This window comes from Urtica dioica, chromosome 2 (assembly GCF_054948205.1).
Source record: "Urtica dioica subsp. dioica isolate 48M chromosome 2, U.dioica_male_clone48M_v1_H2, whole genome shotgun sequence".
Classification (NCBI taxonomy): domain Eukaryota; kingdom Viridiplantae; phylum Streptophyta; class Magnoliopsida; order Rosales; family Urticaceae; genus Urtica; species Urtica dioica.
In genome coordinates, this window is record NC_142757.1 from 34085483 (window position 1) to 34099402 (window position 13920).

The 13920-nt window shown below is 37.0% G+C and overlaps 2 protein-coding genes across 2 annotated transcripts; both read right to left on the reverse strand.

Annotated features, from left to right (window-relative positions):
* Window positions 1-4299: 4299 nt before the first annotated feature.
* Window positions 4300-6484, reverse strand: LOC149404502 (O-fucosyltransferase family protein). The gene is made up of 2 exons (XM_089601118.1): window positions 5888-6484; window positions 4300-5461 (listed from the first exon to the last, which is right to left on the reverse strand). Exons 1-2 carry the CDS (start codon window positions 6328-6330, stop codon window positions 4384-4386), a joined length of 1521 nt encoding a protein of 506 aa, XP_089457244.1. The 5' UTR covers window positions 6331-6484; the 3' UTR covers window positions 4300-4383.
* Window positions 6485-9613: 3129 nt separating this feature from the next.
* LOC149404503 (myb-like transcription factor family protein) lies at window positions 9614-11943 on the reverse strand. The gene is made up of 3 exons (XM_089603655.1): window positions 11376-11943; window positions 10480-10688; window positions 9614-10324 (listed from the first exon to the last, which is right to left on the reverse strand). The coding sequence occupies exons 1-3, from the start codon at window positions 11659-11661 to the stop codon at window positions 9806-9808; spliced, it is 1014 nt and encodes a 337-aa protein (XP_089459781.1). The 5' UTR covers window positions 11662-11943; the 3' UTR covers window positions 9614-9805.
* Between the last annotated feature and the right edge of the window lie 1977 nt (window positions 11944-13920).

A 13920-nucleotide genomic window follows, 5' to 3' on the forward strand; every position in this document is an offset into this window, starting at 1 on the left:
TCCACCACTGGATTCTGTGTTTTCTTGGATATTCACTCATCTCTTGGAAGAGCAAGAAGCAGGATGTTATTTCTCGCTCTTCCACTGAAGCTGAGTATTGCACTATGCCCACGACTACATGTGAGATTGTTTGGTAACGCTGGTTACTTGCTGATTTGGGTGTCACTCTTCATCATCCTACACTGTTATACAGTGATAATTAGATTGCCATCCAGATTGCTCGTAACTTGGTCTTCCATGAGTGAACCAAACATATTGAAATTGATTGTCATTACACCCACCATCATTTACAGCTTGGTACGATCACATTGCCTTTTGTTCCCTCTTCTCTTCAGATTGACAATTTATTCACTAAGGCTCACTCCACTTCGCGCTTCTGCTTCTTAGCTGACCAACTCTCAATGCTTATTGTTGTAGCATCGTGAGTTTGATGAGGGTATTAGCATATATTTAGTCATTATTATTATTATTATTATTATTATTGTTTATGATTATTTCCATTTTCTTTATTTCCTTTTTGTTTTATTAGGGTTATATATACCCAGACTATTGTATTTCTCTTCAATGTATTATCATTCAGACTATCTCTTCTATTTTTGCATTCCCTAATTCTTCAGGAACATCTTCTTGAACAAGTGAAGCAGGATGCTCCCCCTCAATGTCATTCTTGTGCTTCCCGGAGAACAGGTTGGGATCAGCGTTGATCAACTTGGCTTCAATGGATAACTCATATCCATGTTCCATAAGCTGAGAAGTAATATGAGAGAAGATGATTACTCCCATGTTGACCGATTGTTTGTTCCCATGTGAAGATTAGGGTACCGTTTTTTGTTAACAATCCCATAGAGGATGGAGTACTTCGAGCTGAGATCGTTCGAGGACATGTTATTCTCGATCTAACTGGTCTTCTCTCCAGCAGTGAGGCACAGGGCGATCTTGTTGAAGTCAGATTCTGGCTCAACATGATATTCAACCAACAAGTTGTAGTACTCATTGATAACACGAGGAGTGATCCGCACCTTCTTACCTCTTAGCACAACATCTCCAAAGAAAGGACTTGCAGAGTTTCCAAAGTCCTTAGTGAGGTTCGCTATAAAATCTCTCACAAGCTGAACACTGCACTTGTTAGACGAGGTAATAGTGGAGAACAAGTGTACCTCTTTCATCAGAGATATGATATGAGGGACTGTGTACTTTGCTTCATCAATCCTCTTCCCGTGAATGATAGAACGCTTCACGACAGCATCCCAGTTGCCTGCATGTGCTTGGGACCTAAACCACACACCTTTCTTCCATACTCCCTTGATTCTGGAAGAATTCTCTTCAATCCATGAGATGTTCTTCTTCTTCTGAGTGATCTCCTTGGCAGGGCTGGGTTTAGATGCAGCAGTTTCATCCGAGTGTTCCTTTGAGGAGACTCAGCTTCCGGAGAGGCTACTACGACAGTTCTTGTAGCAAGATCATCCTGAGAAGTTGGTGGAGCATCTTCTTGAAATTCTTCTAGCACTAATTAAGGAACAATAGAAGTAGAGGCTTGATACACGCCTGGATAGCTTTATCTAAAGTCATATATGCGGAACACTAATGAAGGTTGATCACGACGTGCAAGCATTCTGCACTTGTGGTAAGTGCACGACCCAGACAGACTTTGGTTGTAGATGTGTCGTTTAAGTACCGTTACGACACACTAACCGGGGTCGCTATGATGGTCACAGTTTGATCTAAATCCTGAAGTGATCATGGACACTGGATCATGTTACCGCGCTCTTTGACTCATTTGCTAAAAGGCTACTATCATGCTAATCAAAACTAATGTCTTGGGTGTTTCAAAGCATGATTCGAGTAGGAAATGGTTGACAGATACGGAATCTAGCCTTCCTGGAAGAAGGTCAATGCTCACTCACCTAAGAGTTGATTCCAGAACCGATAGATTGCTAGCACTTCCGAAGTATGTACGTTCGGGAGAATCTTTTGTTGAGGAAGCAATAGTGCTTAGGGTATATATGTATCAAGAAATGTATAACGGCTTAATTGACCTTTCTCGATACGGGTTGAACCTGGAGGATCTTGATCACGTACTGACTAGATCAGTGGACACTCGTCACGATGAGTAAATAAAATTCTAGTATAAAGGAGAGTTTAGTCTTGGCGTGCCTCGGTGGAGTCTGACCAAGATTAGACAAATCGATGTGGAAAAGAGAAAAGACTTTTTTGGTCTTTTCATCGGATTTGTTGAACTTCTATTACTAGGTCCATAGTCCCCGATTCGGCTTTGATAAGACGAATAAAGAACCTCTAATAATAATGTGTTTTCATTATTATAATCTCACTATCTGTAATTGTGATTGATAACATCAATTCGAAAATACATGTATTTGCAAAATTAAATAATTATTTATGATAGTACTAATTATTTATTGTTTGATCAAGTAAATAATTAATCAAGTTCTTATTTTTTTATTGTTGGACCAAGTAAATAAATAATTAATTAGGTTTTAAGCAATTGAGTCTTGCACTATGTGAAAGTCGAATTTTAGGATCTGGCAACAAGGAAGTCACGCAAATCTCTTGGCCGTGTGCTATATATTGGTACTTACCAATGTTTTCTCTTTAGTTGTTTAAATAAAGGAGAGAGAAAAATATTAAAAAAGAAATAAGATATTGTCATTTATTCTCTCTCATGAATATTTAGAGAGAATAATATTTAAAATGAAATAAGATATTTTCTTTTATTCTCTGTAATGAATATTTAGAGAGAATAATATTTAAAAGAAAATAAGATATTGTCTTTTATTCTCTCTCATGAATATTAGGAGAGAATAATATTTAAAAGGAAACAATATATTTCTTTTATTCTCTCATAATTAAATATTCTCTATTTAAACATAAAATAAAATCTCATAGATATCGATCTGATTACTAAGAGAGAAAGTAGGATTCATGAGATGAGATCCAATGGCTAAGCTTTGATTCACTAGTATGAACACAATAAAAGAAAATAATATATTTTGGAAACTACCAAGAATATATCATTTGCACTATCTGATGGCTAAGAGAGAATGTATGATTCATGAGAAGAGAAAAATATGCTTTTGGAATACCAAAAATTCGCCCAACAGAGTGTGTGACCGACTTATCTCTCTCTCTCTCTCTCTCTCCTTGGAATTACTCTATTCCATTCTTAGAAAACAAGAGTGTGATCTTGAAACAACATTGTTTCTTGATCGTGTGAGATCAAAGAGTGTGATCCCTTACCGTCTTTCTTTATTCGTCTGGAGTTTACGTTTCGGAAGACTACGGTGTCATCAAGAGGAAGTGAAATCTTGAAGAATGAGATCAAGTCGTTTAAAGATGGATAGAGAAAGCATGAAATTTCTGTTCCTGAGCCCAATCCGTAAACTCTCTATGAACCTGTTCTTTGTTCTTATTGGTTGCTTGACATGTTTGAATACTGTCATTATTTAATTAATAAAGTAAATCTAGATCTTGTTAGATAACCATACATTTAATTAGCTCTTGTTAGTGTAATTAATTTATTCCACAACTTATATGGTTATCAAGGTGAGCACATAATTATAAGAAGTGGTATTGGAGCGATTGTTCGTGTCCGATACCGCTCGTGTTTCTCCAACAAGTGGTATCAGAGCGATTGCATGATCACCGAGTGTATAATTGTTTCAATTAAAAAAAAAGTCCATTAGGTAAATAGCCACATTTACAGTTTGACATTCCTAAATAACCAACGTTTCGTAAATCTTAAATAAATAATCACGTCAATATATTTACACGTGTAAATCGATGTAAATACCCATATCTTCATTTCAATGAGAGGGTAAATCAAACATGTCACGTCGTCATTATGACGGCCTAAGATTTTTTAGTTGGCTAGTTACCCAAATTTTTGAAAAAAAAAATGATTCATAACGTTTTTTCAACATTAACGGATAAAGTGATGAATCCTCCAATTGAACAAATTAAATCGTCGTCCAGAAATGATTGTGTTTGTGTATTCCGTGCAAAGCATAAATAACGAATATAATTGATAATCGGGGCTCACAATTTAAATTCAAGAATGGTGAACCAATTTCTTTAATTACATTATTATTTTTAAAGTAAACCATGATAGTTCTTCTTTTGACCCTAACGATCCACCCTAATGACTTATTTATATTCGTTAATAATTAAATAAATAGAAACGATTAAAAAAAAATTAATGAATTACGCCCTCACAATTTTACCCTTTCGAGTCTACATATGGTGGGGGGGTAGACAACCCTATAGATGGCAAGCTTCACCACGTGCTCAAAAATCAAGTGGGAGAAGTATTAAGACAATTCAGGAATGTAAACATATATTCTATTCTATGAACATGTATTTATGGCATCAAGGGCTGTGTCGTTTTGAATTAGAACACACCCCAAACTTTCTCATTGATTCTATGCTCTCAGCAATAGTTGAACCAGAAGTCCCCACAAAACCGAGCGAAGCGCAGCTGCAAACAGTTTCCTCGATGTATAGAAGTATATCGGGCAAAGTCAAAGGCCGACAATGCTTGCGAATCTTACCATCTCCATAGAGTCCTTTCGGAAGAAACCTAAAACTCAGGCCATGATTTGCATCAACAAGTTTCCTCGCCGTTTGTGAAACCAACTCGTCCCTTTCTTTCAGGAAAAACAGTTTAAACCGACTCGAGTCACCAGCCAAATCACCCAAGTAACTTCCGGTCCAATTAGCTTCAGGAAGATCGGTCATCACAAAGATATGAACAGGGTGTGAACTCTCGCCTAAGGATTTGATTTTCTGCTTCAACCCCTGGAAAGTGGTCTCCCAGTGATTCTTGAACTGCCCGTCTAACAATCTAAGCTGCGCACAGAGAAAAGGAGCTTGTATTGTTTCGCGTGCAAATCTTTTCCCCGCGACAGTGATCTCGGGGACGAATGGGAGGAATTCAGTCTTCTTGATAAGATTTTGTATCCTTCGATCGCTCAATGATTCATGAATATCAATGTGTGACTCCGAACCTTTATAAGGACTACTGAAGAGGCTCCCAAACGCCAGCAGCGTACCCTCGTCAGCTTCGGAACCAGGTCCGAGATTCTTGTGAATATCAAGCCTTTTCCTAATGTATGAAATTTTCTTTCTTCTTTTGAGCTCTTCACTTGGCTGGAAAAGATCCAATGACCCATCTTCATCTCCACTTTGGTATGTCCAAACCGTGGTTCGACAGTCTTCATTCACAGCATACAAACACTTGTCAATGATACTACCCATCCCAGATAACAGAGAACCGCACTGTTGAAGGCTATCAAGCAAACTGGATTTCGCTTCCGAATCACCGACACAAATACTGTTCAAGTCCAAATTGCACAGTTGTGATGCAAACACCCTAAAATCTATAACCTGGACTGTAACTGAAGAAACTAACGATGACATATCGATGATGTCTAGAATGGAGACATATCTGCAAAAAGGGTCAAATGCGTAAGCACATTGGAAGTTACACATGTTGAAGATATGTCTACAAATCAGCAATAGAGAGATCACTTAGAGTCTACAGAGATCAGCATATGAACTCTGTTCTGTGACAATTCAGTTGAGTAACATCAAAAGCAAAGCTTCACTCGATTATATTAGTTTCCCTCTGTGCAATCTCCTCTAATACATAATACCAACTAAACAGGCAAGAATAGGATTTTCCCCTAAACTAGTTTCTGAAACTATAAGTTCATTTCATCACCATTGTTTTTTTTTTTTTTTTTTTTTAATTTACAACTTCCATCGCGACAAAACCGAACTCAAATTTCAAGCCCAGCGACCAGTGAACCAAATCGAAAAAACCTAAACCACAAAACCCTTAAAAAAAGAAGAAGAAAGAATCAATGCGTACCTTCCATCGCGAATAAGCTCAACGGCGTGGTCCCAAACCGAAACCCTAATCGCACCAGGATCCGAAACCCTAAATTTGGGACAGCTTCCGAGGGCGACAGCGTGGTGATCGAGGACCGGAGGAACAACGAGCGTCCGATTGAGAATCCCGGCGATGAGGAGAGCGTTCTTGAATTCCGAGAGCTGGTTGCTGAAGCCGCTATGCGGCGCGTAGTAGAGGAACCTTTCCGGTGAAGTGATCGGGCATCGCGGAGGATTGGAAGTCAGAATGTTGAAAGAAGAAGACGATGAGATTGAGGATGGAAGAGAAGGCGGGGAGAGATAGTGGTTGTAAGAGAGGAAGAAGATGAGACAGAAGAAGCTTAATGCGAGGAAGAGCAATGGAGATCTGAGGGTCGATGAGGACTGTGAACCTCTCTTGTTTTGCCATGACCTCACACCCATCGTTACTTGTGGAATCACTCTTTCTGCTTTTCAAGTGCTCTCTTTAAATATTTGGAACGAAATGTTTCATTGCGATTTTCATTTTAGTAAAAATCTGACGGAACATAACAGAATGTAGAACCTGTTTCCCATCTTCTCTTGCAATCTCTCATAATCTCGTACTTTCTCTAAATTATTTTAAGTTATTATTTGTTATTCTCTTAATTTCTTCGTAGTTATCATGGTTATTATTTAGTAATTTCAAATATTTAAATACTCTGTTTTTATCGTCTTTTTGTTCCTGAAGATTTACTCAACTACCACTCCAAAACACACAAAAATTAACACCACCACTGCTCCAAAACACAAAAGAAATTATTTTCAAGAGTCTTAAATAGAGGATGATGTTGAGACTCCTATCAATGTTCTGTTGACATCGGATGCAGTTCAACAACAATTACGAACTAGTTTAGTATATCGTTTTATTTATATTTATGTGGATCTCAAGAATTCGTCATATAAAAATTAAGTAAAATTGAATAAACAATGAATAAACAAAAACAAAATTAACAATAGTTAAGAATAAGACAAAAATGATGTTTTTATTGTATATCAATCAGAGAATACAAATGGGGTCGAGCTCGATTTACTGGAAAGACGAGCTCAACAAATACCTTGAAAACAATTTTGACTATAATAACGATAATAAGATAATCAATGATCTGTTCTCGACTTAGACTAGTCTATATATAGCTAAAGGTCAACTCATATTCGTCGTTGATCCTGATGACACGTAATCGGACTATAGAGCTTCAGTGAGCTACACGTGAGTTGACTTGAGCTGTTGATGAGGATAAGGTTAGGCGAAGACCGCTTCTTCTAGGCTGCCTACGTAGAGAGTTTGGACTCAATCTTGGTGAGAAATTGATCTTGTCAGTACGAGGTGGGTCTGAATTAGTGATGAGGCTGTCAGTTTTGCTGCTCAGGTGGGACGGATTGGATCAAACTTCTAGCATTTTAATATGTACTTAGGCCTTGGGCCTAAGTGAATGTGATAAGTGAACAAGTCAAATCCTATCCCGACATGTTCCACGTGCAAGATCAAATGAGACATAAAAAAAACAAGCCAATGAATAATAGACTTCTATCTCTCTCAATGTTAGTCATATTACAATCAAATGGAAGATTTTGGACAAGAAGTGGAAAATGCAAGGTTTGTAACAATTGTTCTACGGACTGTTATGTCGTTTGTTTTCACAAGGTGAAAAAACTTCAAAAGCGAAAACGACGTCAAAACGAAAGCACAATAATGAAGTTTGACCTGAACAAAAAAATACTAATTGAATATTGATTGAATTTTATTTAAAGAAAAGCTGCCATGTAAGTAATGTTTTTCCTCTTTTTCTAAATTGGATTCGGTTAAAAGGCGTATGCAATAATGAGTAATGGCTAACTTACAATTTTTAACCAAACGATGGCTAATACGCAATATCTTTCATTAGGTTTGCCTAACTACAATACTCTAACTTCAAAAAAAAACTTCAAAGTAAAACAATTAACTTTTCTTAAAATTAAGTAACGAATTGCGAATTTTAGATATGAGAAAACACAAAAAGAAGAGAATTGAATTATGTACTACAGAAGAGTGAAATTTTTTAGTTAATTTTATTTACTTACACACATTGAATAGACTAGAATTTTGGTCTGCCAATTGAAATAGAACAGAAGTTTGGCGATTTTTTTCTTAATAGACCAGAATTTTTGTCAGTACGGAATAGAAACTCTGTTTCATAGGAAGAGAGATCAGAAACCATGTTCTCGAATTGACTAGATTTTAGTCTTGAAGGCCAAATTCGGATCCTACAAAATTATGTATTTTTTTTATTGAAAAATGCTAATATCAACCAAAATAAGTAAATATAATCATAATTCCGAATACAATGATTAAAAAAAAATTGAAGGATCTCGATTTGTCTCAAATTCGTAAAAACTAAGGGTTGAGCCCGGTGGCCATCAATGTTTATTTGGACAAAAATACCATAAAGTATTGTTTTGGACACTATTTGTTTATTTCTAAAAATAAAAATAAAAACGACAAAACGTTTAGGCTATGTCTGAAACTTGAATTTTAAGATGAAAAAAATGAAAATTGGAAGGAAAATATGAGATGAAAAATCAGAATTCTCTATCATCTTTGGAAGTGGAAGAAATTTTGAATGAAAAGGGAATGAGAGAGTGAGAAGAGATTTGTTTGGATTCTCATATTCCACTTGTTTTTTCAATGAAAATAAATTCTCATTTCTAGTTTTAATATTTCCTGAAATTATTTTCCGAATCCAAACACAAGAAAAATACAATTGATTCTCATTTTAACACACCCAATCAACTCTCATTTATTCCCTTTAGGTTTCGGATTCACTCCGGTGGTTGCAACGAGTACCCGAATCAAGAGCACAAAGGCCGTGAGAGAGAATTTTACCAAAACTCCAATTTCGAAGACTCCAATTTGCAGTTTCAATTAGTACAAACGTGGCCAACTGAAATCGGAAAACGGTAGACAAACTAACAGGTTTTGCTACCAACCAACCCAAACATAAGCTACAAAATATAAGATGAAAGGGAAAAAAAAATCACCAAGCCACTAGAAGTCTCAGACCCCAACAAAATCTGAATTTGGCAAATGAGAGAGAAAACAGAACAAAACCTTGAGAAACAGAAAAGGGTTCGGCCACCGGCTACTTATCCAATGCAAAGCAAAACAGTTTAGCCAAATAGCTGCCACAATCTAATCCGACTTTTCATGCAGGGCCTTGATGAACAAAACTAGAGCCATAGTAAATATCACATAAGCCAAAAAGGATCTCAGACCTGTAATCTCCAACACAAAGTCCTATGCATCAGAGTGAATGAGCAGCGTCGTGGGAGCGAATGAAGACTCGCCACATACTTTTTGCTCTAGCACTGATCACAATCTTGCCGAGCGTCCAAGGCATGGGAAGGCACAGCCAAGGAGGTCCAGAGAGAAAACTGTGTAATCAGATAAGGAAACTAACTCATCCTAAACTTAAATCGTTGATGTTCAGTAGTTTTGTCACTTAAAATCATAGTGGTTAGTAGTAACGGATAGGTGGAACATTTAGATTAATATATAAAAAATAATAAAATTAAAAAAAAAAAAAAAAGGAAAATGTTCTTCTGTATGTTTTAACACAAAAAAATGCGCAAGGAACAAATAATTCAGAAAGCCCAAGCAAACACAGATTATATATTTCCCCTATAGACTATACTGCCTACATCCAAGAGCTAAACAAAAGCCTGCAAAAATATTATATATAAGAAAAAAATAGCTAAATTTATTATTCCACAAAGAGAGATGTAGCTGAAACCCAAACCAGACTGACTGCACACATATTAGCATCTTCTATTAACAAATAAACCTGTGGTTCTACATCACCAATTCGCAAATCTAAAATTCTAGTCCAGTAATCATCTCCAGTTATGCGGCGTGGATTGGACTGCCATTCGGATTCAAGGTTGAGCCACTTGAGCTTGGATTTGCGTGAAAAGCAGACTGCCTCGTCGAACCTTCACTTAGCTTTAAAGAAAGAGGCGAGGGACCATCGTGCCCGATAGGTTCTCGTAAGCTCAGCTTTGACATGCCCACAAGCTCGTCAACGTTGATAGGACTCTTTGAATGGACTGCTGTCGGCTTGACAACCTCGTGGCTCTCCTTCTTCACTAGTTCTGTGCTTTCGCCATACCCGCACCAATACGGGACCGGAATCGGGTAAAACGGAGAGAAATATGCAGGATAGATTACCGGGTAACAAGGCTGCGTCTGCGAGATTTCGGGCTTCGGAGGACCCGGCTCTCCATCGTTTGAGTTTGTGGAATCCATTGATTCGCATTCTTCGTCTATCGAAGGAGGATCAAGCAATGCATTCTCGCTTTGCATTTCGGCCTCGGCATGGTTGACAGACAAGAAGTCTCGAGGAACCACCGGAGGATCGGCCGACTGTAGAGGTGGAAATTGCATATAAACAAACTCGTCAGATCGGCAAGCAGATCAAGAAGCGTATTAAAAAAAAAAAACTATCAGTCTTTGTTTTCTGTATCATCAGTTTTAACATTGCATATCGTAAGAGAGAAAAGAATATTTAGTGTACTGACTTCATCTGCAATAATATCAAATAAGCTGGAGCGTCTTTTTCTCCTTGACACATTTGTTTGCCTGATGAAGTACTTCTGTGCATGGCTGGCCACTTGAGTTGGCGTCCTTGATACAACGAAGTTCCGGGCAATTCCACGCCAATCGCCTTTTCCAAGTTTCTGCAACCCAAGCAAAAACATCCTATGTTCATCCTCAGTCCAAGGAACACCTGAGAATTGAAAATCCATAAGCTTATGTAAGCAAGTTTGTTCCAAAACTTCTTTTTTTTTTTTGTATTTTTTTTCCTTCTCTGAAACTTAAGAACCACGAGATGTAACTATTTAAAAAAAAAATAAACAGAAAACAAAAACTGTCTTGATATCAAGCACAATAAATAAGAAACTATTCCTAACCTCCTAATTATTTAAACTGTTTGAAAAATTGTTTACCACCTATATCTATGTTTTCTTCTAGTGCAATACATCACACTACCATACAAGCATACACTCAGAGTGTACCGTAATTATCTACACAATGAGGGTAAGAAAAAACACAGCCCTAGAAACCAAAACAATATAAACTAGCTTGTTATTCCATAATCCAAACTGACTTATCATCCAAACAAGATAGAAGAAATTGTTAAACAATAACTCAAAAGGCGTTCTTCTATAACAGCCTTGATTTGATACTGATCATTTAGCCCATATTTTACCTTCCCTAGCAAAGATCTACATCAAAATACTGTACAAACAAACATAACCGTAATTCTTAATTCGAATAACCAAACTTGTCTAGCAAATTAAAATCCTATTTTCATACAACAAGCCACAAAAATACAACAACCATCATTTATAAAGCCATTCATTTCATCAATCCTGAAAACACACTCCATCGTTTCACGAAATCAAAACCGAACCTTTCTTTCGCTCGCGACAACCAGAAGACGATCCGGGAACGAAATCCTCGGACGCGTATCCATCTCCGGCGCCGGAGCCGTGGTCTGGCGTATTTTCCGGCGATCCCGGAGCGTTCGAACCGAGCGGAAGAGAGCCCGATCCAGCGTAATGGCTCAAATTCCCCATACTCGCGCTCTTCCTGATTGAGCCATCGGTCAAACGGACTCCAAAGATCTTCACTCCACGATTAGGGCAAGTCCGCGAATTGTGGCCATTGTTGCTGCAATGCGAGCACCGCCGAGTCATTGAATCGGACTCGGACTCTGATCCGCTGGTGTTCAAGGAAGAAGAAGTAGAAGAAGATTATTCGAATTAATTGGGAATATCCTCAATCGCATGATCTGGTTTATAAATAGGGTTTAAATGGGTTTAGAGATTTTGGGGATTCATTTCCTAATTTCTTTGATGACTCAAATCTCTCTAATCGGCGAAAGGATTGAGAATTTTCGAAGAGAGAGAGAGAGGGAGGAGAGAGAAACTAAAATCTCTATATCCATATATAATCTTCTGGCGTGGATAAAAAGAGAGACTATCCAGTGCTTCGCGGTGTTGGGTATTTATTTATGTCCGTCGATTCGTCAAACGTAATTGATTTGTAGTCGTTTCCGATTTTTCCTTGTCCTTTCGCAAGTCAATTATAAAAGGCAATTTCAACATGACACGCGGGTCTTTTTCTTTTTTTCTTTTCTAGTTTTCTTGGAAAAATTGTCCCAAAATAAATAACCCAAGTGGATACCGTGTTTTAATTAAATATATTTATTAAGTATGATTCTATTTCGCGATGACGGATATTCCTTTTGATAAGGTTAAATAATCATATTCTATATTGGGCATAAAAGCAATGAAGAGATACTCATTTTGTAGGAGGATCACTATATTTGACGATTGAGTCTCACATAAAATTTATTATTTTCTTGTGAAGTAATTGAATCTACACAAGGAAAATTATTTTCTTTTATGACTCACAACCTCAAAATTCCATTTCTAATGATTTTATTTTAATACCCTCCTAGAGTTCCAAGAGAGCATATTGGTCGAACTCGAACGTATCCTAGTCCCACAAAATCCGGTAACATTTAACCCATGAAAATCCTTATATGGGTCGTGTAGTTGAAATCGCTTATATCTGAATATTAGAAGAGTGGATTACAGCATTAACAAATTAAAAATCAACTGAACAAATATTTAAGTTTCCATTGTAATTTTCTTTAAATAACCGTCTACATTAATTCTAAAATAATTATCTACATTATTCTAAAATAATTGTTAAAATTGTATATTTTATATTTTTTCAATTTGAAATAAAATAAAATCTTTTGTTATAAACGAATTACCAGAATTAACTTTTAACCAAATATAAAATTTTCGATTTACATTACTCGAAAGGTACAAAATACTGCCAATAATAATAATAATAATCAATTAAAAATTAACAAATGTCGCTCTTTCTATAGTGTATGGCTAACTAGTCATTTTTTTTAGTTTGAGCTTGGTAAAATAGCTCAATTTTTCAAAGTTGAGGGAAAATAAAAAAAAAAATTAAAAAACCCCAAAAATATCCTTCACCACACTATCAATCCATATGACTCTAAAATGAAAAAGTCGCTCCCAATCATCCAAAGACGCGATGTTCACTTTGTCGCCGAACAAAGTCTTTCTGACGAGGAGGATATGGAGGATAACGCCGCATGACCACACGTCCCTTCGCTCCTCGTACCTCCGACGCGCTTTGGCATCGCAAAGAGTCTGAAATCAGAGACTTTTAGATTTTCGGAAAAATCCTGGAGCAAATTTTGGGGCTTTCAAGTCCTGGTGAACAACATCATGGCAGTGACAGAATTTCAAAGGTGAGACGAACTGGTGAAAGTACTGTCGGGCTTCGGATTCCTTCAGATTGCTTCGATCTCGCCGGAGAGAGGGACGTGGAAAGGGCGGGCCCGACCTCGTCAGAGCCGTCGATGGCAATGTTGAGGTTCAGAAGGGAATCAAAGTTGGAGAGAGAGATTTTTAGGGCCAGGGCTTGGCAGTCTCTAGATTGTCGTCAGAGATCGGAGGTCGGCACCGATCTTCATCACCACTGACATCATTGTCTTCTTCTTCTTCTTCTTCTTCTTCTTCTTCTTCTTCTTCTTCTTCTTCTTCTTCTTCTTCTTCCGTTTTCGGTTTGAGTGCTTTTATTATCGAATAGTGAATTAAATTTTTTGATAGCAGGATTTAATAGTTTGACACTTTGTTGCCTTCTCGTTGCAGATGATTTCAAACATTTTGTTGACTGTTTAGATAGAGATTCAAACTTAATTTTTAGCTTGGTTTTTTTTCTGCTAAGTTGATTAAATTATTTGAAGGCATGATTAAAATTTTTGAAATCATGTACCTTGACTGAAATCATGTAACTTGTTTGTGTGTTTTTAAAGACAAATTTCATTTTGTGGACCTCAAAATTAGAGAAATATCATGATTAGACCCACTAACTAAAAAAATTTGAAATTGGACTTTTGAGTCAAT